Source organism: Carettochelys insculpta, chromosome 3 (genome assembly GCF_033958435.1).
Source record: "Carettochelys insculpta isolate YL-2023 chromosome 3, ASM3395843v1, whole genome shotgun sequence".
NCBI classification, from domain to species: Eukaryota; Metazoa; Chordata; order Testudines; family Carettochelyidae; genus Carettochelys; species Carettochelys insculpta.
Window position 1 is genome coordinate 89081881 of NC_134139.1, and position 25337 is coordinate 89107217.

At 43.7% G+C, this 25337-nt stretch overlaps 1 protein-coding gene across 2 annotated transcripts in view; it reads right to left on the minus strand.

The window, feature by feature from the left end:
• Nucleotides 1-25337, minus strand: part of TULP4 (TUB like protein 4) — a 247965-nt gene that overhangs the window by 19931 nt on the left and 202697 nt on the right. For both annotated transcript variants that reach the window (XR_012645013.1, XM_074990303.1), the window contains exons 6-8: nucleotides 19369-19503; nucleotides 16433-16599; nucleotides 1782-2006 (exon numbers count right to left, since the gene is read on the minus strand). Coding sequence is in view for 1 of the 2 variants with exons in the window: in XM_074990303.1 (XP_074846404.1) it covers nucleotides 1782-2006; nucleotides 16433-16599; nucleotides 19369-19503 (527 nt within the window). In the remaining variant the exon portion in view is untranslated. The remainder of the gene's footprint in view (nucleotides 1-1781; nucleotides 2007-16432; nucleotides 16600-19368; nucleotides 19504-25337) is intronic.

The following is a 25337-nucleotide window of genomic DNA, read 5'->3' on the forward strand; positions in this document are numbered from 1 at the left end:
CGTAACTACAAATATTGCTATGCTGAAGAGACAATTATTAAATATTTGTGCCCCATATTGATACTCACAGACCGTAGACAAGTCAACTCTTAACTTTTTCTTATTATGGTGATCTCCTTGAATCCGTCACTATAAGGCACATTTTTTATCCTAAAACATTGTCTAGAAGGTACAAGTGACCTCAGCAATATAATTTCAGCAGCAAACAAAATACACGGTTTTTAGAAGTGGGTGGATAAAGCCCTTGCATGGAGTCTGGGGGAATCCATCTCCTCCGGGGTACTCATTTCTCTCAAGTATACTGTATTGATGCAATCTGGTATCTTATGTAAAAAAGGGGGAAAAAAAAGTGACCCCAAACAAAAAACATACCCTCAAAACAGACTGGACACACATCAACAAAAAAGTACATGAGAAAGGCTTAGTGTAACAAAACCTTCACTTCCATCTAATCAAAGAATTTTGTTCTTTTCAATTGGAAAATAAAGAAAATGAGTACGTAGCTGTAGGAACTGAAAGGCAAAAGAACAAAGCAGCAACTTTAAAGCCTCAGTCAAGATGCTGAAGCTAGAAAATAGGTGAAAACAGGAGCACTGAAGAAGAGTTTCCAGTACTATGGGTGGAAAGAGAAGAACTGAAGAATAGGTGTTACCAACCTTTGGAAGTTTGGTAAATGATCTAGTCACTGAGACCTTTGAGCTGTTCAAGTAGATGTCATCTGCCAGTGACAGCCTTTATCTATACCACCAACTGAACTTGTATAGTTCATAGGTGCTTCACACCCCCACCACAAACAGACACACACACACCAAGACAAAACTGTTGCCATCGCAAATGGCAGTACAGACAGCTCCTTGTCAGCAGGAGCGCTGTCTTGTTGAAAAGGTGAACACAGTTCTTAGAGGTGTAAGTATTTTGTCTGAAAACGTGTCAACAGTATTTACAGTACCTGACTTTTAGCAACAAGGCCATGTTGACAAGGCAATGTTGCTAAAAGCTGTGTAGTGTAGACAAAGCCTTAGATTATGGTTGGTGTGAATCTATTATACCTGTTGGAAAAATCATAATGAATATGGGGGACATTAAATAATTTCTCAGTCTGGCTCTACTGTTTACAAAATTGTACCTTCTTCCATAGCAGACCCATTCCCTCTGTAAATCCAGAACCACATCTGTTGAAATTAATGAGGAAGACAAGTTTTTACTGCAATTCAATCCTGCTAGCCTCACCTGAACCAAAACATATCAGAGAATATGAGCAAAGTATTATCAATAAACTTGGTTACCAATTTCTAACCACAGGGCTTTATTTTCTAATCAAGCTCTCAGTTAGATCTGTGGTGAGTGGACTCGAACACAAAACCCAGGTGTGCACAGAGCTGCACAGAAGGAGACTGCCACCTCACCACTGTGTGACACAAGGCCTCCTCAAAATACCCGCGTCTACCAAGAGGCATTACAGTGAGGATCAAGGCTGCCACCAGAATAAGGTTCTTCCAAGTGTTTCTGAGACAGAGAGCTAGTTAACCGCAGATGGCTAGTTTTTCCTCACAAGCCATCCCTGAAGGAGACCAAATGGCCCAAGCCATCTGCGCCTTAACTTCTGATTTTAATAAGTAAAAAAACTTTTGATCTATTAGTAGGTTTTCCTCTTTTCATCTTCCTCTTTTCTAACTTGAGACTCACTGGGTGAAATCCCAGCCTGACTTCAGGGGCCCAGGGGTTTCACTCATTCTCTCTTGGGAAGAGCTATGTAAAGAAGAAAAAGAAAAGTCTTTTACCTTGATGGTTGGTATAAAGGCAGTGGTGAGGTATGAGCAGAGCCGAGGAGGCAGAGTCAGCTTGCTGATATCCTTATCATCCCGCAGAGAGCTAGCAATGGTCTCCTGGCATAGCAGCTGCAGGCTGGAGACCCTATGCTCTACCCTGACAACATAGAGTGCAGGGCCAGAAGCCATGAGCAGGCGTGAGTCCCTGTGGCCCCAGCAAATGGAGATTATGGGACGCTGTGAGAAAGAAAGAGTGCACAATTTAACACAAGAAGCATTTTTACCAGACCCCTCTGCCATAAGGCATCTATTCTGCAGTGCCAGTTTAACCAGCTGCATTAGCAAAGGCCTTCCAAACAAGTTATATTTATTTTAACTGTATATGATGTTACTGCCCTCAGAGGGGACTAGCATTCACTAATACTGAGCACTTCTATCCAGTAACAATACTTGACATTTACACAGCACTCCTCATCCAGAGCTCATAAAGCTCTTTTCAAAGCATTCTTCACCCCATTTCACAGGGGTACACAACCGAGTGGTAAGTCACTCCTTCAGAATCACACATTGCATTGATCACTGAAGCAGGAATAGGGCTTGGGTCTGGATTCCCTGGCTAGCACCATGGCTGATACCAGATCGCCTTGTTACATTTTACAGATTTAATCCAACTTCACATTGCTTGGAATTACCTGTTAAATGCATCCCTTGTAATTACATGTTAAGAAACGTGCTGAGAAGTTATGCAACTCAATTAAGGACATTAAGGGTATGTCTACAGGACAGGGAAGATTGACCCAGTCAGGTTGATCTTCTGGGATTTTATTTTGTGTATCCTAGTAAGAACTATCTCAGGGGTGGCAGTCGACCCCTGTATTCTTCATATCACGAGAAGTAAGGGAGATCAATGGAAGAGTTTCTCCCATCAACCTCCCTCTGTGAGGACAGCCTGGTAAGTCAACTGTAGATAAGTCAATTCTAGCTACGCAACCACCATAGCTAGAACTGTGTATATACCATCAACTTTAATGTCTAGTGTAGACCTGCCCTCAGTTCATCATGGTACAGCTCTGACTAGCATGCAGGAGTTCCTGCCTCCCATTCTCAAACTGAAGTCACTTCTCCAAGCTGCTTCCTCACGATATATTTCCAGATGAAAATAAAATCTAAAGTGCTATCTTGAACACACTGCTTCAACTGCCCTTTACTCACACATTTTTTTCTGGTGCAAAATGTCCAAATTCGTATCAATAAAGACAAGAGCAAAGAATTAGAAAGGACAGGATTAAGGCAGGTAAGCCTCTGAAAGATAAGCAAAACACAGATCAGGCCATCCTTTGCACACTGTTTCACAACACAGGGACCCAAAAGACTCACGTGAGAAATTGAGAATAAAAGGAAAGAGTTTTCAGACAGTGTGAATCATCTGCCTGTGAAATTAATTAATGCAGCTGGATTGAAAATTGAACAGACAGTATACCTCAGCAGCAGCTGAAGCCGCATGCTCTTTAAGTCGACGCTAGAGCCCTACACAGTGTGGTCCGCAAGCGCTGACTATGAGAGGCTAGGCCCCCCAGACACACCCTTTCTGGGGTGATCTGGAGCCAAGCTGCCCATTCCCCCCACCTTGACCAGGGCCCGGGCAAGTCTGTTGCCAGCCCTGGTAACCAGCAACACAAGGTCTCCATCTGAACGTGCACAGATACTTGGCTTAGATCGGCTAAAAAGAAAGTGCTGATTTCGCCCGGAAGAAAGACGTTTCCTTGATTTATGACTTCAGCACGTTTAAAAAGGAGAAGAAGTAAGAAAATCACAGTCTGAGAACTCCCTAGAGTTTGATTTAAGGACAGGCACTTTGTGTGCTTTGACATGTGATGTTGATCATTTACGTTTTAACAGCTATAAAGCATTAACTTGGTGAATCTCAACATCTACAACACAGATGGGCAAAATATGGCGCGCGGGCCGGATTCGGCTCGCCGGGCCATTGGATCTGGCCCACAGGAGCCTCAGCCACTCCCTGCCTGCCCCACCCGACGCTCAGAAAAGCTGCATGCAGGGCCGTGTGTGCATCTGTTAATGGCGACGGCCCAGGGAAGAGGGAGGGGCTTCGCACACTACCCCCACCCTTAACAGAATCTTGCTGTTCCCACTGGCCAGCTACCAGACCCAGGCTTGCAGTGTCAGCACAGTACACATAGCCCCTGCAGCTGCTCTGAGCACGTGCAGGGGGCATGGAAGGCAGGGACCCTTGGTAAGGAACCTGCTGGACTGCTGGCTGGGTGCCGCCCACACGGTAAGGACCTCCCAGCCACAGCCTGCCTCTGGCACCCCAAGCTCCCCCAGCCCTCTGCCCCCTTTTCTGTACCCATATCCAATGTAACCCATTCCCTCTGCACTTGTACTCCTTCCAAGACCCTGCACTCCCTTCTACATTCCTCCTCCAGGTCACGGCCCCCTACCAAATCTTGCTCCACAATCCTGGGTCTCAACTCAAATCCCTGCACCTCCTCCGGCACTCCTGTCCCAGGTCACAAACCCCTCCTAGACCTCATCTGCACCAATACCCACTCCCAGAGCCTTCATCCCAGTCACCTGCCCCTGGTCACAACCCAACCCCTGCATCCCTTCCTGTGTCCCTGCTCCAGATCATCGTCCCTCCCAGACCCCGCACCTCTGCCTCTCTCCTGCATCCAGTCCCCTTTCCAGGGTCACACACCCTCCTTCACCCAAACTCCCTCCCAGATCCCACCCCCTCGTGTGCCACAATCCCTTGCCCCAAGCTCCCTTCTGCACTCAACCTCCATCCCATACCCTGCACCTCCTCCATCAATATCATGGAAGAGTGTGGCCCTTGACCACTTTCCAAATTCGTGGAGTGGCTCCCCATCAAAAATTATTACCCACCCCAGTTCTACAGTCATTAAATGATAGCTAACCTTCTCTTTATTATCTCCTACAACTCTGAAAACTGAAACTGAAAAAAATTGAACAAATACTTAAAAATAAACATCTCTTATTCCCTGAAGTTATTACAAATAAAAAAAAAAATATCAAACTCTGCCAAGTCTACTACACCAGTCCTTCCCAAACTATGTTCCGGCAGAACATTGGTGTTCCGCGAGCTATGGCAAAGTGTTCCTCCATTGAAATTGAGTAATGGCGGTCTCTTCCCCATCCTCCAGGAAAAAAATAAATTTTTGGATGGAATTTTTTCGATTTTACAGTTTTCTTGAAATGACTAAACAGTAACCAATTTTATATATTTTGTTAATGTCTAGTTTCATTATTATTTGTTGAGTTGCACTTACTGTACCATAATGTAATTAATATTCAGACGAAATATTTTCCGTTAGTAATGTTCCTCATAGTTAGCATGATGATGTAAAAAAGAGAGTGTTCTGCAGAGAGCCCTAAAGCGTTCTATGACCAGAAAAAGTTTGGGAACCGCTATACTATACAAATCTTTCATCCCATTCAAACAATTCAGTCCATCTGAATTTAGTGACATGCATACATCCACTTACTGATTTCCCAGGTGCTCAGAAATTCTATGCACTGAGCCCTGCTTGCTGTCTGAACCAGTATGTTGCCTTAATGAAAATTAAATTCTGGGGCAGAAAGTCTCACTGCTGGACAGGAACCATTGAGACAGGATTTTCATAAGTCGGTAAGTAAGACTGAAAATCTTTCAGCAATGAGCAACAGACATAAAAGGGAATCTACCTTTGACTAATGAATGGTATGCTTAAGTACAACTGAAAACACACTAATCATCACCATCATCATCAATAATCATGGACTTAGCGCTGGTTGGTGTCTGATGCCTCCCTCACTATTTCCTTCCATCTTTCCCTCCCCAGTGTGGACTGGCTTAGTTTCTGTAGAATAGCTCCACACCAATCTACTACATTATCTCACCATTCTCTGCAGGGTCTACCTCTCCTACTTGAGAAATCCATTGTGCCGAATAGCATGGTCTTGACTTTTGCTCATTATTCATTCTGCAGATATGCCCGAATAGCTGTAACTTCCGTTGTATAACCTTCTGCAGCAGGTTCTCTTTTGGCTGTATGTTCCTATATAATTCCTCACTGGTGACCTTCTGCATCCATCCTATTCTTAGGATCTTTCTATAACAGTTCCTCTCGAACACCAATATCCTTCTGTTCAAATGTCTCATTGTCATGTCTCACATCCGTACAACATGCTGCTGAATACACGTTTGAGACACTTGGCTTCATTCCTAAGCTAATCACTTTGCTTTTCCAGATATTAACCATTCCCTTTAAATTTGGTCTTGCTTTCGATAGTCTAGTCACTATTTCCTTCTAACAGTCTAGATCATTTGTCATGTTGCTCCCCAGATACGTGAACTTCCCTACATTCTCTAGTTCGATCCCATCTACACTGATCTTCCTTCCTACTTCCTTATCACCAAATACCATTGTCTTTGTTTTTATCAATGTTCACAATCAGTCTGTATTGCTTCCCTGCCTCATTTAACACCTGCACCATTCTCGCTAACTTCTCTTCATCTTCTTCAGTCATAACTAGATCATCCACAAACCTCAAGTTGTTAATTCTCATCCCATGCACCAATAGCCCTTCTACCTCTTCCTTGATCTTGTCCATCACTCTCTCTAGGTGCATGATGAAGACAGTGGGCGATATCAGATCTCCTTGTCTCGTACCTCTACTTGTTCTAAACCAACTTCCCAACTCTGCACATTTTCACTGCTATCTCCACATTGTCATTGATACCCTTCAACAACTGTATCAGTAGGCTAACCACTCAGTACGGCGCCAACGCTGCCCACGTCACTTCCTGAACTGTACTATCCCTTCTGCAAATCGATCAAGCAATTATAAATGTTCTTGTTCTTTCATCGAACTTTCTACGCTACTGATATTTTGAAGGACAAAGAAGAAAGAGCAAAAAATCAACTAAAGAACAACAAGAGCCCTGGAAGTGATAAGATCACAGGAGAGATGGCCAAATACAGTGGAGAAAATGTGATTCAGGAAATACATCGACTATATTATATACTGTGGAAAAAAGGGAAGGGACCTAAGGAATGGACAATACACAAGAAAGGAAGCATGCTGGAGTGCAAGAACTACAGAATGATTGCCCTAACGAGTCATCTAGGCAAGGTACTGATGATGATACTGATGGAGAGACTGAGATCACAGACAGAACAACACCTATCAGATGAGCAATCGGGATTCAGGAAAGACAGAAGTACCGTACAGCAGATATAGGCACTAAGATTGATAGCAGAGAAAGCTCAACACTAAACACATTGCTTGCTAATTCTCTCCTTCACTTAAGAAAGGGTTAAGTTTTTGGAGATGCATATTCAACTCCTAGCTTTTTTCTCTCTCTCTCTCTTTTTTCTTTAAAGAAACGAGGGATGGCCTTGTGGTTAAAGTACTGGCCAGAGGAAAAATGGGTTCTAGTTCTTGTTCTGCTCCAGGTTTCCTGTGTGACAAGTCACATAGGCTCTCTGCCTCGATTTACTGGTGTGATTGTCAAGATAAACAACAACGAGTCTGGTGCTGTTTTCTCTTCTTTTCTCTTCAAGCATCTGAGGACATGAGTTGTATCTCAGAAAAGCTTATGTCCTAATAAATTTCTTAGTCTTTAACGTGCCACCAGACTCCTTGTTGTTTTTGCTGAAACAGACTAATGTATTAATAACTGATAATACACTGTAATATCAGTGTATCTCAGTGATGGAGCCATATAAAATTTTTTCAAACTACAGAGCTGACTGCTGGCCATTTTGTTTCTTAGCTGTTTCAGCTCAAAGTTTCCGTAATGAAGCACGTTTTCACACCTCAATCCAGATGAAATACTTCAGCTGTAACTTTTCCAAGAAAAGATAGTGAACTTGCAGAAAAGGAGACTCAAAAGCTCTCAGACATGAACAACTCTGAAGATTCCTGAAACATTTGCCACAGGTGACAATGCCTGATTGACAGGGGTATTATGACCTTTATTGAGATTCTGAAACACATTTCAAATTGTCTTGTTGCTATTTCTGTAACAAAACAAATGCATTTGAAGCTTTAGTGTCAATCCTCCAACAATCCCCAAATAGTATTCAGTTCAGTGGATGTAAACAAAAGGTCACATTAACACAAAAGCAATGAATCTGAACGCGATATGTGATGTAAATTAGGACTGTGTACAGCATGTCAGTTCAGCTGGGAAAAAATAAAAGGAAGACTCTTCCCACACTGTCCTGTTTATCGGAAGTTAATGTAAAATTCTACCCTTTTCCCCTAGAGCCCTGAGTTGACTGGGTTTTATACTACCACAGCGTATTTTTAATCCACCAATACAGATGTCAGGACTTTTTAAAGACAGAAACAGTATTCAAAACACAGAGAAGCCTTGTGTTATAGAAAAGTGCTCGGAAGCAGAAGAATCTTGCTTTTAAATCCAAGCCGTGACATTCGAAGTACAGCCAAAAAGAAGTCACTTTTGGTTTGTCTACACTAGGAACTAACTTCTAAGTTAACTTCAAAGTTAGGCACTACTTCGAAATAGCCAGCAGAGAGTCTACACAAATTGTGCCTTACGTCAAAGTTATTACACAACTTCAAAGTCCTTACTCCATTCCCAGGAATGGAGTAGTGCCCTACTTCGAAGTTTAACTTCAAAGTAGGGTGTGTGTAGATGCTCAACTTCGAAGCTGCTTACTTTGAAGTTATACTTCAAATTTGCTTACTTTGAAGTAAGCAACATCGAATTTATTTTTGTAGAGTAGAAAAAGCCTTTATTTCTATACAGCTCAAGAGAATTTGTGATTTTGCTCAATTGAGCCATTTTAAGAAAAACTTAACTTTATTGACCTTATTTATATTTACAGAAATTTCCACACTACTTAACGAAAGGACAAAACTAGTATCCTAGGAAGGTTAGACCCAGGTCAATTAGAAGTTTGCATATCAGGGCAGAAATTAAGGATGGCTCGAATAGGAGAGGCAGCCCCCACAGAGAATGGGTACATGATATAGTAGATTGGTGTGGAGCTAGTCTACAGAAACTAAGCCACTCCACACTGGACAGGGAAAGATGGAAGGAAATAGTGAGGGATGTATCGGACACCAACAAGCGCTAAGCCCATGGTGGTTGCTTGTTGATGATTTACTACACACAGGGATCAGAGGGGTAGCCGTGTTAGTCTGGATCTGTAGCAGCAACGAAGGGTCCTGTGGCACCTTATAGACTAACAGAAAAGTTTAGAGCATGAGCTTTCGTGAGTTAACTCACTTCTTCAGATGCATCTGAAGAAGTGAGTTAACTCACGAAAGCTCATGCTCTAAACTTTTCGGTTAGTCTACACACAGGGAGGAATCATAATACTTTTTTCTTGTTTTTAACCAGTTGGATTTGATGTAAGTGCAAGGTTTGCTTGCTTGTTACAAAACAGCTGTTACATTATGCAAATTCAGGGGAGCTCAATTTTCAATTTTCAAAGTCACATATCTCCGAGAGGGTGTGAGCCACTCTTTCCCATATTGCTCAATGGAGGTTGTCTGAGTTTGAGAACTACAGTACTAAATGGCTAGACTTTGATTAATGCATTAACCAGAGAAGAAGAGCCCAACTTCTGAGCCTGATCTTGAACCCATTAAGGCCTGTAAGAATTCCATCACTGATCTCAGCAGGAGCAAGCCCAGTATATATAGGTGCTACCTATAAGCTTTTCAACAGACGACTAGAAAACTGGGATAAAATATTTAGCTTCATTCTTTACTATTTTTTCCCCAGTTCCATATGTTTTATACTATGTGTCTTCCTGAGGCTGTCTCTACAGGGCTGTGCTGCTAAAAGGCAGGCAGTGTAAACACTTTTACAGCAAAAAACACTTCCACTCACCAGAAGTGGTGTTTGTTTTGTTGGCGGGAGAGCAACTCCTGCAGACAAAGCACTGTTTACATTTGCTCTTTGGCTGCATCTACACTACGAGATAAATGCGAATTTAATTCCGTTATCTCGATTATACCAGGTGACAGTCTTCACTGTAAAGACCATTAGCTTGATTATGGGTGCATTAATCCAAGATTACAAAATTGCAGTTACCTGACAGGTAACTCATCAAGCTTGAATTCAGAAGTTAGATAAAAGGCCAGTGTGGAAGCACCACATCTTAAAAGTGAATTTATTAGCCTCCAGAGGTGTCCTGTATGTGATCCACAATGGCCCTCTCAGTGCTCTGGCTGCTGCTCTCCAGTAACAGGAAGACCATTAATTTCCAAGTGGGAGCAGCAAGCCTTTACCTGTGGGCTCACGTTAGTATGAGAGCCTGAGTCTTTCTATGCTATTAGCGCTGTGAGTGCATCTACCCATTCAAATAGGGAGTTCGCAACTCTGTCTGTACACTTGCTATTTTTTCTTTTTCCGCGCTGCGTGGTACCGGCCCATGCTCCGCCATACCACGTGTCAACAAGGCTGTGCTGGGGGTTGTGCTTGCGGAACACACTGAGAAACATCTCAGCAGTTTACATTTGTGTGTGAACTCCCTTTTTTCCCCCCATAGGAACCACACAGTCTGGGTCTTTCCTGGGCTCAGCCACATCATATGGGAAGCCCCCAACCCAACTCAATAAAAGGATGTGCCCGCCATTCAGTGCTGGCAATGGTGCCAGTCACGCATTTTGGGCTACAAGGGCGGTGAAGACACCGGGGGCTTTGCTGCTGCTGTGGAGAAGTCTCCCCCGGCGGTTAAGATACTGGGGGGCTTTGCTGCTGCTGTGCACAAGTCGCTGTACCCATGTTGCAATGTAATGTGGGGGGGACCCAAAATTCTTTTTTTCCTAGGCTTTTCTATCCTCTTTCTTCTAACTTTGAGGGTCTCTGCATTATTTCCAGGGATTGGCATATTTTCAGGGATAGGGAGGAGAATAAGGAAAATGCAATGGGGGAAGATGACGTCAAGATCAGCAAGCATACCCAGAATGCTATGGGGATAAAGGAATGGTGGGATAACTTCCCACAATGCACTACAGCAACAGTTGATGTTAGCCAATTTGAGTGTGGCAGCAACGACTCGACTTTGTGGGGAGCACGGTGGAAGTGAGGATGGTCAAAACTGAACTTACAAATTCCAGAATTAGAAAATTGATATAAATAAATTTGAATTTATTTCACAGTGTAGCTGCTGCCTTTGACTGCAAAGTAAGTTTGAATTTAAGGCAGTTAGCTCAATATTACCACGATTGTCTTCACTGTAAATAGCATTAGATCGATTTTGGGAGAATTAATATTGATATCACAATATTGTCAGTAACTACCAGATGTAGCATCAAGCTCAAATGCAGAATTTCGATTAAAGGCCATTGTGGAAGCACCACATCTTAAAATCGAAATTATTAGCCTCCATAGGTGTCCTGTACGTAACCCACAATGCCCCTCAGCACTCCACTCTGGCCACTGCTCTCCAGGGTGCAGGAGTAAGGTAACAGGAAGACCATGAATTTCAAATTGGGACCAAGAAGCCTGGGGCTGTGGGCTCATGTTTGTAGGAGAGGCTGAGAAATGTCTTCCTTTCTTTCTTCGTTATTAGCACTGTAAGCGCATCGACCCATTACAAATAGCCTCTGCAGGGAGTTTGTGATTCTGTGTCTATACTTGGTATTTCTTTCTGCACTACCTGGTACCAGATGCTGCCCTGCCGCACCACGTGGGAGCAAGGCTGTTGTGGGGGTCATGCTTGCATAAGAGGCTGAGAAAATTCTTCTCAGCAGTGTACATTTGTGCATGAACCCACTTTCCTCTCCCACAGGAGCCATGCTGCCGGGGTCTTTCCAGCACTCAGTTACATCACACGGCTAGCCCCTGACTCATTAAAAGGATGTGCCTGCTGTTTGGTGCTGACCATGCCGCAAGGCAGCACCATGTCCTGGCTTGCATGCGGTTAGGGCTCACTCCAAGGGCAGGAAAGAATTTTGGGGGCAAGTCTCCCCTGGAGGCTAAAATATCTGGGGGGACTACTTCAACTCTTTCCCCCACCAAAAATGTTTTTGGGGCCTTTCTGCCACTTGGTGGAAGTTTTCCCCAGTGGCTAAGATACTCAGGGGCTTGCTGCCACCAGCGAAAAGTCTCCCCCTGCAGCTAAGATATTCGGGGGGACTACTTCGACTATTTCAAAGGGCTCTGCACCTGCAGACCACAGCCCTCCTCCACCCCACCCAACGAAAAATATTTTCGGGAGCTTGCTGACCATTGCAGACACCTGCTGCTTTGATATTTCTGTTATAAAATCTCTTTCCTAACACTTCCTATCTTTCTTCATGCTTTGACCCCCAAAAAAACACAGGGTGGAGGGGCAGTTGAGATCCTGTTTCCATTCTAAGTTCAGAGTATGAGATTTCACTGCCATCCCCTGTGTTGGCAATGTCTGTGTAGTGAAGAGGGAAGACAAAAATCTTTTTCCTAGACTTTTCTATTCTCTTTCTTCTAACTTTGCACCCTTCACGTAGGAAAGAGTGGGTGGAGGGCCAGTTGAGACTACAGTTTGTCCCTGTGTTATTTTCAGGGATTGGATGCAAACACGGGTGGAGGGGACACTCAGTGGATGGCCGGTTGAGAACTCAGTTACAGAAGAAAGAGATTTCTGTTAACTTTTTTGCCATCTCTGTGGATGCCCTACTTTTCCTTCCTTCTCTTCCTTCCTTCCAACAGGAAGAATGGACTTTTGCTAAACACGGGAAGGGAATGAGGAAAACAGAATGTGGGAAGATGATGTCAAAGACCAGCGAGCATACCCAGAACGCTATGGGGATGAGGGAACTGTGGAACAGGTTCCCACAATGCACTACTGCAACAGTCAATGTTAGCCAGTCGAGTGTGGCAGCAATAAGTTGACTTTGTGAGGCGCACGTGGGGAGGTGAGGACAGTCAAAATCCAACTATAAATTCCAGAGTTACAAAATCTATATTATTAAATTTGATTTTATCTTGTAGTGTAGACGCAACCTTCGTATAAATTAGTTAGCCTTTAAGGTGCTACAGGACTGCTTGTTATTTGTGAAGCTACCGACTAACAAGTCTACCCCTCTGAGACTAGCACTTTCTGTCATTCAGGATTTTTTTTAAGTACTTATCAGTGACAAAAGCTTTGCTGCTCAACTGCCAGTATTGACAAAACCCATATTTGTACAGCAACTTTTCTACTCTAACAATATTGGAAAAAAGATTCTGTAACAATTAAAAAATATTACACAGAAAACTAGAATCTTTATTACAGAGCATCCTCTTGAACGAATATTCAAATAACTGATACACCACACTTAAAAACTTTATATCAAGGTCAGCCTTAAAACTAATATTCCTAAGTATACAGTCATTTCTGGAGTGCACCATGTTGATTTCACCCTCCACCTCCAAAAAGGTGGTTTACTGTGACCTGATTCTGCTTTACTTACCCCAATTTTACACTGGTGTAGCTCCATACACTACAAAAACAACATGTAGTCCTGCAGCTCCTTAGAGACGAAGAAATGTATGAGCTCATGAGACTTCATGGGTAAAATCCATTTCATCAGATGGAATTAATATACATGAATGTAAAATGAGATCAGAATTCATGTCTAAGTGCCCAAATTCCTGCTGCTGTGGATCTTTTTGGGCCATATAAGACAGAATTTTAGAGCCCACAGAAAGGATCATCACCAAAGCAAATTGTCCAACCCATAAAACACAATGAAGGATCACAACATCACAGATGTTTTTAAAGTCTGCAGTAAGGCAATTTTGAAGTGACAGTGGTAGTAGCCTCCCTTACAGGGGAAGCTATGAAACAGCTGTACCCAGTCAGAGGATGGTTTCATGAGAGCTGGTATAGTTGGCTGAGATACTGAAGACCCCGCTGAACATCCAATGATGTGCTGAAGTGACATAATTGGGTTGAGGCATTCCTGATAAACAATTTTAGCCAGACTGCATGATAGTCTTGAGCAAGTCCAATTATCATCATCACTATCTCTGCTTAATGCAGGGGAAGTGGTTATAATGGCTTAACAAACAAATACAAAAGATTTGTAAACGCTCCACCAATACAGAACACATGAATAGAGCATCTCTTTATTTTAAAATGCAAGTGAAGTGTTACGGATAAGAAAAACATCATTAAAGAACAGAATTTGGCTTATCTTTGCTTGATCAGATTTTGGGCAAGAGGGAGCAGGGAGGACATGTTAAACAATTAGGATTACAGGAACAGCCAATACTCTTTTGACAAGCTTGCACTATATGGGAAGTCTTTAAAATATATTATTTGTATAAACAAATGCTGGAATCTCTAGTATGGTTGATACCCAAACATTATACAGGCCTCAGATAATTGTGTACAGAGGATGGTTCCAATAAGATAAACTTATGAAGAAGGGTCGGGGTGTGTGCTGATGAGCACTCCCAACTCTCTCTGAGTTCAACAGGAGCTGAGAGTAGGTGGTGTCTCACAAGGTAAGTCCCAAAACTGGCTGAAGGCCTTCCACTGTTGTTCCATCCATCCAGGTTTTGCATGATGCTGGGGGATACTGTGGGTTTTGGGAAAATGCCACCGACAGGACAAAGGCTACTGATGACTGTACTGCTTCTACTGTGAATTATTTTTCACGCAAATCTTCGTCTGGAATGGATGACTAAGTGAGCATAATCCCCTGGTTTATGATGTTATTCAGAGATCCTAGCCAGAAAACTAGGTTATCTATTTATGAACAATATAATCACTCATTGACGATCAGGATTAAGCGCTGATAACTGAATGTTATACAGGACACCGAACTGTACCAAACCACAAGGAGAAGATGGGGATGTAAAACACAGTTTATTCCCAAGAAAAACTGCTACAATGATCATCATCGTTACGAGTAAACCACAGTGAACTGTTCTGAAGTTCTTACTCCTACTCTGTGGCTAGCAGCGGCTTTCCACCCAGGCTGTCCCCACATATTTCAGCAGACAGGAATAAGGGGATTTCGAAGTTGGAAGGGTCCTTTTCGAAAAAGACCCCTGTCTGGATGAGCCATGCAGGAGCAAAACACAGCAATTTCAAAGAGCCGCGGGCGACAGCATGCTAATGAGGCGCTAAATATGCATTTCAGCACCTCATTAGTAATCTCTGAAATGGTCATTTGCATGGCTATTTTGAAGATTTCTCTTAATGTAGACATAGCCTTGGTAATGTACAATCTAACTAAATTGACTAAAAATTCTCCCTGAGTTATTTTTAAAAATCCCCCAATCAATTCTCAATCTCCACAAAAACATCCAGGATGTACAAACAGCAACAGTTTAATGTATTTTACAGTGAAGACATAAGATAACTGCTTTGTCAGGGATAGGAACCAGGAGTGCTTCACACTGCATCAATTTCGCATCAGTAATTTGATCTCTGCAATGTTCAACACTGCTTAGGTTTTTCTGCCATTAAGTAGAATCAGGAATTGTCCTGGTAGAAAACTAATGCACCATCCCATTTATATATTGGCTGTTCTAGAGGAAACAGCTTTCATAGCAGGGCTTGATGCGAGAAAAAACTTGCCTCTTCCCACTCTTTCTTGTTTATCTATGGAACATTCCATCACTTGCAGACTGGGCTGCCAATAGACTCTGTTGGGCTGTGGGCAAGTGCAGGGGCTTGGCTCTGGGTCTCCCAGAAAGAGGGTGTGGTCTTGAGGTTAGCCTCCCGCACCCAGCCCTCAGTCTTGCCCAGACCACAATGCATAGTGATTCAGCAGTGATTTAGAGGGCCCAGGTCTGTGGTGAACCTGGGTATAGGAAAAACTCCCAACACAGAGTTCTGTTTTACGTGTAATGCCATCCATCCCCATAAAAGTCATAAAAGAGTCATACATCATAGGACCTCCTGTTCTATCAGGTTGTCCTATCCTTATACTAAGACAGCCGTCCAGTATATGTAAGGAAATAACAGCGAATGAGGATAGTCCTGTGGCTAAGGTATTGGATTTAGACTCAAGAAATATGAATTCAATTCCAAGGTCTGCCACAGATTTCCTGTGTGACTTTGGGCAAAGCACAGATTGTTAAAGACATTTCAGTGGCACTGTGCTCAGTACTGCAACACCTGACTGATTTAGGAGCTTAAACCTTATTTTCAAAAGGGATTTAGGCATTTAAGAACCAAAATTTCATTGATTGTCACCAGGATTTTTCTCCTAAGTGGATAAATCCCTTCGGAAAATGAGGTGTAAGCTACTAAATCAATTAGGCATTGCACCACTGACCACACCAAGGCCTACATACTTTTAACAATCAGGACCTTAGTCTCTGTGGTCCTTAATTTCTTGTGTCTCATCCTTTTGTCTGTCTTGTCTATTTAGATTGTAAAGTTTTTCAAGCAGCTGTCTCTTAGAGCATATGTCAGGACAGTGCCTCACACAATGGGGTCCCGATCTCAGCTGAAACTCAAGGCCCTCCCATAATACACATTATTATTATTATTCTTTATAGGTAAGTTTCTGCGGGTCAGATTTTTCGACCTCTGAGACTAAAAACTTAGAATTTGTTAAACACATTTAGTTGAACACGAAGTGATGTAGACCTATAATTTGGTTAATGTACATGAATACTTAATGGAAGCACTGGCTTTACCACCATAGCTGACTTCAAAAACATCATTTACCTGCACAGGTGTCTCCAAGGTGTAGATATGTTCCCCACGAATATTGTAGAATTTGATGAGTGCACTTTTCAGAATGCAACTGCTACCAAGGTCAGCAAGCTGAGTTTGCTTTTCCATGCCTGCTACCGCCAGCAGGTCTCCCTGCGTACACCACTGCACAACTATATCTGAAATAAACAAAGGGCAGACACCACTTGGGTAAGACAATGACACCAATAAGCACAATCAACAGAGGAACAAGTCCCATGATCAAAAGTTACATCGGATCCCAACTTTCACTGAAAGTCAACAGAAATTAGATTCCAGGGTCAGGTGGGTGCTGAAACATTTAAAAGATCAATGCCTACAAACACTTAAAAACTTAACTCTTAGAGGCCTAAGTCCCACTGACTTTCAATGAAACTTAGACTAATATCTCACTTACGCACTTTTGAAATATTTTCTGCTTTATCTTTCATAAAATATATCAGGTGTGTAAAAATATATTGCCTTCTTTAGCTTTCCAAAGAGTCTACAATGTATCTCAGGGCCAACATTTTTGTATGTAAAATCAGTGAGGAGCAAATAATGTATTATAGATGTTATATACAATGTAGGTATCAGTTCATACACAACTAATTTATTTTGATCAACAAAGATCCCTCTCCTAGAAACATCTGCCTAGGCCTTCACTTTGGAGTGTTGCTTTCTGTCCCTGACATCCTCCAACCCCCTACCTACCTCCACAAGAGCACAGGAACAATATTTTGTGCTTCTGCCTTCCAGGTCAACGGCAGTTGTGTGTGTGCGAGGAATATACAGCAGACCTGCAGAGAGTTTTACCTATAAACCACAAATAGAAGGCAGGCTAGACACACTCTGCACTCTGGGATGCTCAATCTGCCATGTCCCTTTTGAACAGAGTGGTGTTGTACCTGTGCTGGTCTCAAGATATCAAAGAGACACGATGGGTGAGGTAAAATCTTTTCTTGGAACTTCAGTTGATCTGAGAGGCCCAAGCTTTTGACTTTACACAGAGCTCTTCTGTAGGTTTTGGAACGTACTCAGAGTCACAACCAAATACAAAGTAGAAGAGACTGTTTAATAAATAGTTAATGAGTATTTCAAAGGGTCACTTGAGGTGAAGTTGGGCCATTAACACCTCTTCGGTCACAAAAGGGGAAAAAAGCTGGGGTGGTGTCAGTGGGTTACAGATTGTTGTAGAAAAGCCACAAATTCAGGGTCTTTATTAAGTCCATGATCTCTAGTGTTTAGCAAAGTTATGAATGTAAGCCCCAGGCTTGCCTTTTGAAGATGTTGTGCAGGTTTCCTATGAGGACAAAAGACTGAGAGATCAGACATGGGCCAAGCGCTTTGTGACATGTGTTTGCACACAGATGATACGGTGCTTTTGTCTGTTACTGTTTTTCTGTGAGAATTCAGCTGAGAATAAAGTGATTACTCCATATCACACCCATGGTTGTCAATTTTTACAATGCATAAAATTTAAAATATTCCAGTAAAAAGCCCCAAATTTGCCCAAGTGATTTCATTTTCCTCCCAGCAAACTCAGATCTGAATTAAGTGGTCCTACTAGTGATAGGTTAACCTTCTCCCTCCTTTCCTTAGCAGCCCCCCACCCCTGCTATATAAACCCTAGATTCTATTCTTCTACTCTATTAATCTGAAGAAGCGGGTTTTAACCATGAAAGCGCATGGCCTAATAAATTTGTTAGTCCCTAAAGTGCTACAGGACTACTTGTTATTTGTTAATTTGAATGTCTGTATATGGACTGCTGTTGAACTTGCTTGAAGAAGTCATTTTTTCTAGTTTTCCCACATTCTGCATACACAAACCTGGTCACTCAACAAAGGGGAATCTGCGGCAAGCATTCACCTATTGGACACAGCAAAACACTGCTCCCAGTTGGGGCGGCAGCTTAATGCCAGTTTCATATTCTGCAAGGAGTCCCACCGATTATAATGGTACTAATTATAGAGTAAGGTACTACTCAATATGTAAAAAGGTTGGAATCTGGCTCAAAATTATAGACTTTCTGTGTGTACATGCACATAGACAAAACTTAGTAAATGTTTAATTGACTACTGTATTATAACTAATTCCTGGAGTTTTAGTTTTCTAAGTTTTCTAGTTTTGCATCTTAATATTTCTACCTAATACTCAATAACTCTACCAGCTATAAATTACATTTAGCTGCTACAAGAATGACTGATCCCACAGTGAATTTAGGATACAAAAAAACCCTGCAGATAAAGGGGCATATATAAACAAAACATGTATAGAGAGGACCACTGTGGTATTAGCCTGGGGGAAAGTGAACTATTTTAGTTAGTTTTTAATATAATAAATGTCTTCTAAAATATATATATAAACAACTATCTGCTTATTTCAAAAACAAGAAGTCTAATAGCCGTGCTTTGCTTTTAAATCAGTAGGTGTCACTGCTGTCAATGAGAATCAGTGTAGCAGGTACCAGCATACAAGAGACAAGACAATAATAACTGCAACCACATAGACCAGGAGTGAGCAAAGTGGGGAGAAGGCCCCCTCGGCGGGTGGGTGGGTGCATAAAATTTCATAAGGAGGCACAGCATGATTGGCTGCTGGGTCTCAGGCTCATCCATCTCATTAAAAATGTTGAAATATGTTACTGTTGTTAGATATGTGTATTCACATTTATATACTGATTAATGAAGTTCTTACATTCTACAGACTTATTTTCTTACACATGCTGAAAGGTTTCTTTTTCTTATGAACAAAGCTGAAATTTCTGTCGGTTTGGATTACACTAGACAGACTGGGGAGGTCATGCTAATTGCAGGGACAAAAAGTGGGGCTCAACGTAAAAAGTTTGCTCACCCCAATATAGACAATAAATTAAAACATTGGAAGAAAAACTATGTATGTGAGGGAAGGAACTGTATCTCTTTTGTACCTTTCAACCCTGAGCGGATGACAGTAGGAGACAAGTCGTCGTAGTTATTCATTAAACTAATGTCTCCTGACGTGAAGCTGACAGTGAGTTGTGGTTTCGTGTTCTGTACTGGGACCGGATATGCAGCTGGACCATCTGAGAAAACAAGATTGTTGAGTATGCAAAAAAGAGCAATAAAATATGTTTAAATGCAAGTAAAGACACATTTCAGTCCAGTTTACTCTCATGGGCTGTGTCTCCACGTGCCACTTCCCCTGGAAGCAGCACACTAATGAGCTATCCAGAAGATGCTAATGAGGCACAGATGCAAATTTTCCATGCATCATTAGTGTATGGGCATGTGGTTCGGAGTGCGGAAGAATCTCATCCGGACTCCAAAGTATACATGCAGATGTGCGGCCCACACGGATGTCCCAGAATGAAACCCTCCTTCCTGATGATCCCCGTGGGCCACGTGCCAGCATGTGTACTTTGGAGTCCGGAAACCCTCCCTCTGGAAGCCCCTTCTTCCCTGAACCACATGCTGATATGCTAATGAGGCATGGAAAATTTGCATCCGCATCTCATTAGCATCTTCTGGATAGCTCATTAGCGTGCTGCTTCTTCCGGAAGAAGCAGCACGTGGAGACACAGGCATGGTGACCAGCACTGAGACTTGAATTCTGCCTGGTTATTTTTTCCCCCTTGGACATAAGCAAAGGCAGAACATTTTTAGCTAGTTAGCCTCACTGACACTACGAAACATTTGGTCTGTACATTCCCAATCTGAAGGGCAGTGGCCTCAGAGTATGATCACAAGAAACCAAAAGTCTCAGAGGGGTAACCGTGTTAGTCTATAGCTTCACAAATGACAAGCAGACCTGTGGCACCTTAGAGACAAATTTATTACGCCATGAACTGAAAGCACGAAAGCTCATTAAGTAATGAATTTGTTTGTCTCTAAGGCCGTGTCTACATAGCAGCATTATTCTTCAATAAGCTATTCTGGAAGAGGAATTCCAAAATAGCGCAGCTACACACAAAATGCATTTTGAAATAGCGGTCTGCCATTTTGATATAGCACATCTACATACAACAGAGGCTATTTCAAAATAGAGCCATTGGATGCACTAGGTCTTACTTCCAAATAGGCTCTTTTCCCTGTCTACACAGCCACTATTTCAAAATACCCATTTCGAAATAGGCACTGTGCCTTCTGGAATGAGGTTTACCTACTTTGAAATAAGGCAACCGCTATTTCAAAATGATTCAAAATGATTTCGAAATAGCGGCTGTGCCGTGTAGACGCTCACATAGCAATTTCAAACTAGCAGCTGTGTAGACACACCCAAAAGTGCCAGAGAACTGTTTATCAAACATTGAAGAAACTGGGAGCAACTTTTCCACTTCCATATAGTATCTTAGTATTCCTTGCCTGAAACTCTGCTCCTATGCCTTTTTCTCCACAACCCTCCACCTTCCAGTTGGCACCATTCATTTCATCTGAAGTCTGAAAGTACTGAGTAGTCTGTATTGCCAAGAAGTGACAGACTGGGTACCACACTACACCTAGAACGTACTATGCATGTAACACTGCAGTGTATGTCATATAATCATGCCTAAAATTATTTGCTAGCTACTTTTTGTCACATCTGGGGATTCTGCTGAAGACACATAATAAGTGCATCTAAGTACAGCAATTAGCTTTGTATAGATTATTGTGCTTTAAATGTTAAGAGCTGGCTGGCATACCCTCTAACCAGAGTCCAAACACATCTTGGTGTCTACATGCAAGGGGGATATGAGCACAGGCTGCTTTGGTGACCATTTCTCAAAATACCTTTGCCTCCATAAGCTTATTTTTAAGCATTAATGTGAAACGTTCTTTGTATTTAATATTTAATGACTGATAGCACCATCTGTATCATTCATTATTTACTGCTCTTCTTTCGCTGATTCTGACAGAAGACATTGCAGTCTCTAGATAAGGCAGCTCTCAGGACCCAAGCACACTGCATTTTGAGTAATCAGATATGACACAGTTGGCTAAGAATGGATGGCACGGCATCCAGGACTCATGAGAGGAGTGACCAAAAAAGGACTGGGAGGAAAAAAAAATTGCCCTACGGCTGGTACATTTAAAAATAAATATATAAATTGGCACTGGTTTGCAGATGAGTAAAAATCCATCGAATGTCAAATCCCTCCCACACATCTGTGTGAGTCAAAGGCTTGTCACCTTTGAGAAGTTTCTGAGGCACCTGTGAAGCTTTTAAAAGAACACATCATATTAGAATAACTCGAAGCAGCCCTGTAATGAGAGTCCACCCACTCCTGACTGACTCAGCAACAGTAAGCATGTTTACTGCTCTACAAAGGATCATTTTGAGTTGCTAGTTTGTTCCCACCCTTCACCAAAACCCACCACCCCTAGATCCAAACCAGTGTATTGCAAAATGGCAGGAAAACACACCTCTTTCCTCAGCATTCATCTACAGCAGGGGTCAGCAACCCCCGGCATGTGTGCCAAGAATGGCACACGAGCTGATTTTTCATCGGCATGACAGGTGGGAGTTCAGCCCCACTTCTCCTCCCCCATGCAGCCTGGAGCTTGCTCAAAGCTGTGCTGCCTGCGGCTTAACAAAAGACCAGCTAATGCTACCAACCACCACCATAGGTTCCCAAACTGGGAGGCATGAAGAAATTCCAGGGGGGGGCATGAGGTGACCCAGACCCCCCACCAATCCCCCTCAACCAAAGAAAGAGCCCATACTAGCATTACCTCCTGCAAAAATGGAGCTAGTGCTGGCTTTCTGCGGCATGCGGGGGGGGGGGGGGGGCGTGGAGTTGCGCAGCTGCACATCAGAGCCGGCCTCTCAGGAAGTGCGTGCGCTGCGACTCCCTAAACAGCCAGCACGTTTCCTGAAAAGCAGGGTATGTTGCCCCCTGGAGACTTCCTTCCGTCTGCTTCCTTCCTGTGCAGGGGTGCAGGAGAGTAGGAGTCCTGGGTCTCCACCAGCTCCAGCTGCTCAGGCAGCATGCGTCCTGCTCCTCGCTCCCCACAGCAGCCATGTGCTGCCTGAGCAGTTGGAGCTGGCACGGACCCAGGACTCCCATTCCCCCCTGCCCCTCATGCAGGAAGGAAGTCGCTGGTGGGCAACTGAGCTGACTTTTCAGGAAACACATTGGCTGTTTGGGGAGGGGAAGCAGCACATGTGCTTCCTGAGACCCAAGACCTGGCACGCAGATGCAGGACCCCCAGATATCAGCCGAGCTGTCCCCTTCAGCACCCTGCCCAGACTCCTACCCCCCAGCTTGCTCCTTTACCTTATTTTCCACCCAGATTCTGCACACCATCCCTATCTCACTCACTGGCAGTCCTGTCCCGCATACTGGATCCTTCATATTTGGCCCCACGTCAGAGTGTAGAGGGGCCCACAAATTCCACTAACCCTGGAACCCCAGAAGAATTAATCTGGTCTGAGGCCTTGAACCTCAGTCCTACCTCCCCTCTCCTCACAGGGCTGGGGTGTTAGAGGAGTGAGGTCTCTCAGTCGGGGCCACATCTGTGGGGCATTTTTTTTTGGTATCTCACTTGTGTGGTCCCTGACTTATTTTTCTGTGGGTCAGTGACCCCAATCCAAAACAGAGTCCTTTTGACATGCAGGGGTAGGAATTCAATTTTTTGTTAAAAGGGGGTTGGATGATGGTAAAAAAGAGGGGGGTGGGTGTGAGGGTTTCTCAGAAATCCAAAAGGGGACTTGATGTTGAAAAGTTTGGGAACTACTGAACGGTAAAGCTCTGCCTCTTTATTTATTTGTTAATGAAGCTGTTGTAAGCAGGACTATTAATGACTTTAAAAAGTATCACTGGCATTTGGACTGTACCTAGAGGTCAAAAGGCCAAATTTCAGCACTCCACCTTGGAAACGTTGCTGACCCCGATCTAACGCTTCCTTGGAACTCTGAAGTGACTGGGATCCTTTTCATCCTCTTCAGTTACAAAGGTAAAGCTCTACCACCAGTGTGTCCATGCTAATTTTTCCCATCCATGGGCAGAATATATTTTGTTATATGCACCAACGTTCATGTGGATATGCACCACCAATAAAAAAAGCTGCTGCTCGCTGAGGGCGCTCAGTTAATCAAGCTGGGTGGATGGCACCTGAATTTCTCCTGGGCAGCCGCCCAAGCATTCAGCTTTATAGGGAACACTGTCTACCACTACTGGATAAGAGCTAAGGTGGTGATGTTCCATAGGTACACGAAAGCTAGAGCAAAACTCAGGTTTAACGACGCTGAACTCTTGCTAGCTGATCGCTATAGGTGTTAACTTGCAAAACCCATGGGGAGTGCTAGATTCCCAGCTCTGCCCCAAGCCCTGCCTCAGTCCATTCCTTCCACTAAAGCCTCACCCTGCCCCATGCTTTCTCCATCCCGCCCCACCCACATGTTGCCACTTCCCACCCAGTTTTGTCTTCTCCCCCGAATACACTGCATGCTCATTCCTCCCTACACAAGCCTCCTGAACACCTGATCACAGCAGGAAGAAGGCATGGGGAGGGAGAGGGAGGTGCCGATTCACAGAGCCCACCCATGAGTAGGCAGCCTTGAGGAGCATGTAAGGGAAAGGGGGACTAGTGGCGTGTGCTCAACACCCACCAGTACTTCCCCATGGGTGCTCCAGTTTCAGCGTGCCCACGGAATCAGCACCTATGCCGATCTTACACTCATTCTAGACCACTCTAGACCTAACCTGCCATGGAATATTTGGAATCAACACATCAGATCTGATGTGTGGGTGCAGACTCAACTTTAGTCCATACGCACATTAGTGATCCAGTGTCCCATCAAAATTTCCTTCACTCTTTAAATTAGCAGGACTTGATATACTGGAATAACAATTTTGTCCCTGGAACTAGGCAAGAGGAGAGAAAGGTTACTCACTGTAGTAACGGTGGTTCTTCGAGATGTGTCCCCGTGGGTGCTCCACATTAGGTGTCGGGCTCGCCCGGAGCCACAGATCGAATTTCCAAGCAGTTTCTGCCGGACTGCGCATGCGCCGGTGCGCGCCGCTTCCTTGCGCGCTCCTGGCCACGTGCGCGATCCGGTCCCCGCCAGTTCCTTGACCAACCACCTCGGATGCTCCTGCAAAACACTAAACAGAGATCCGGAGCGGGGAGGATGGGCGGGTAGTGGAGCACCCACGGGGACACATCTCGAAGAACCACCGTTACTACGGTGAGTAACCTTTCTTTCTTCTTCGAGTGTCCCCGTGGGTGCTCCATATTAGGTGACTACCCAGCAGTAACTCAAGATAGGAGGTGGGTAATCGGATTATGTGCAGCTTGTCCCTGAGAGGACCGCTGCCGAGAGACGGGTATCCTCTTGGAATACCCAGTGAAGGGCGTAATGTTTGGCGAAGGTGTCACAGGATGACCAGGTCGCTGCTCTGCAAATGTCTTTTAGCGCAACGCCCTTGAAAAAAGGCTGTTGATGCCGCCACCGCCCTAGTGGAATGAGCCCTGGGCATGGCCAGTAAAGGAGTCTTTTTGAGTTCGTAGCACATTTTTATGCAAGATACGATGTGCTTCGAGATTCTCTGAGAAGAGAGACATTCTCCTTTGATTTGGGAGCGATAGAGACTAGGAGTCTATCCGTTCTCCGGAAGGACTTGGTCCTGTCTATATAGAAAGCTAGCGCCTCCTCATGTCCAGGAGGTGTAGGCGCACCTCTTTGTTAGAGTTATGAGGCTTTGGATAAAACGAGGGTAAACGATAGGTTCGTTAGTATGAAACTCAGAAGAAACTTTAGGAACAAAGGCTGGATGCAGCCGTATGGTTACCGCCTCCTTGGAAAAAACAGCGCAGGGTGGCGTTGCCATAACTGCCGCAAGCTCGCTCACCCTGCGAGCTGACGTGATTGCGAGAAGAAAGGTCGTCTTTATCATAAGGAGGCGGAGGGAAACCATGGCCAAAGGCTCAAACGGTG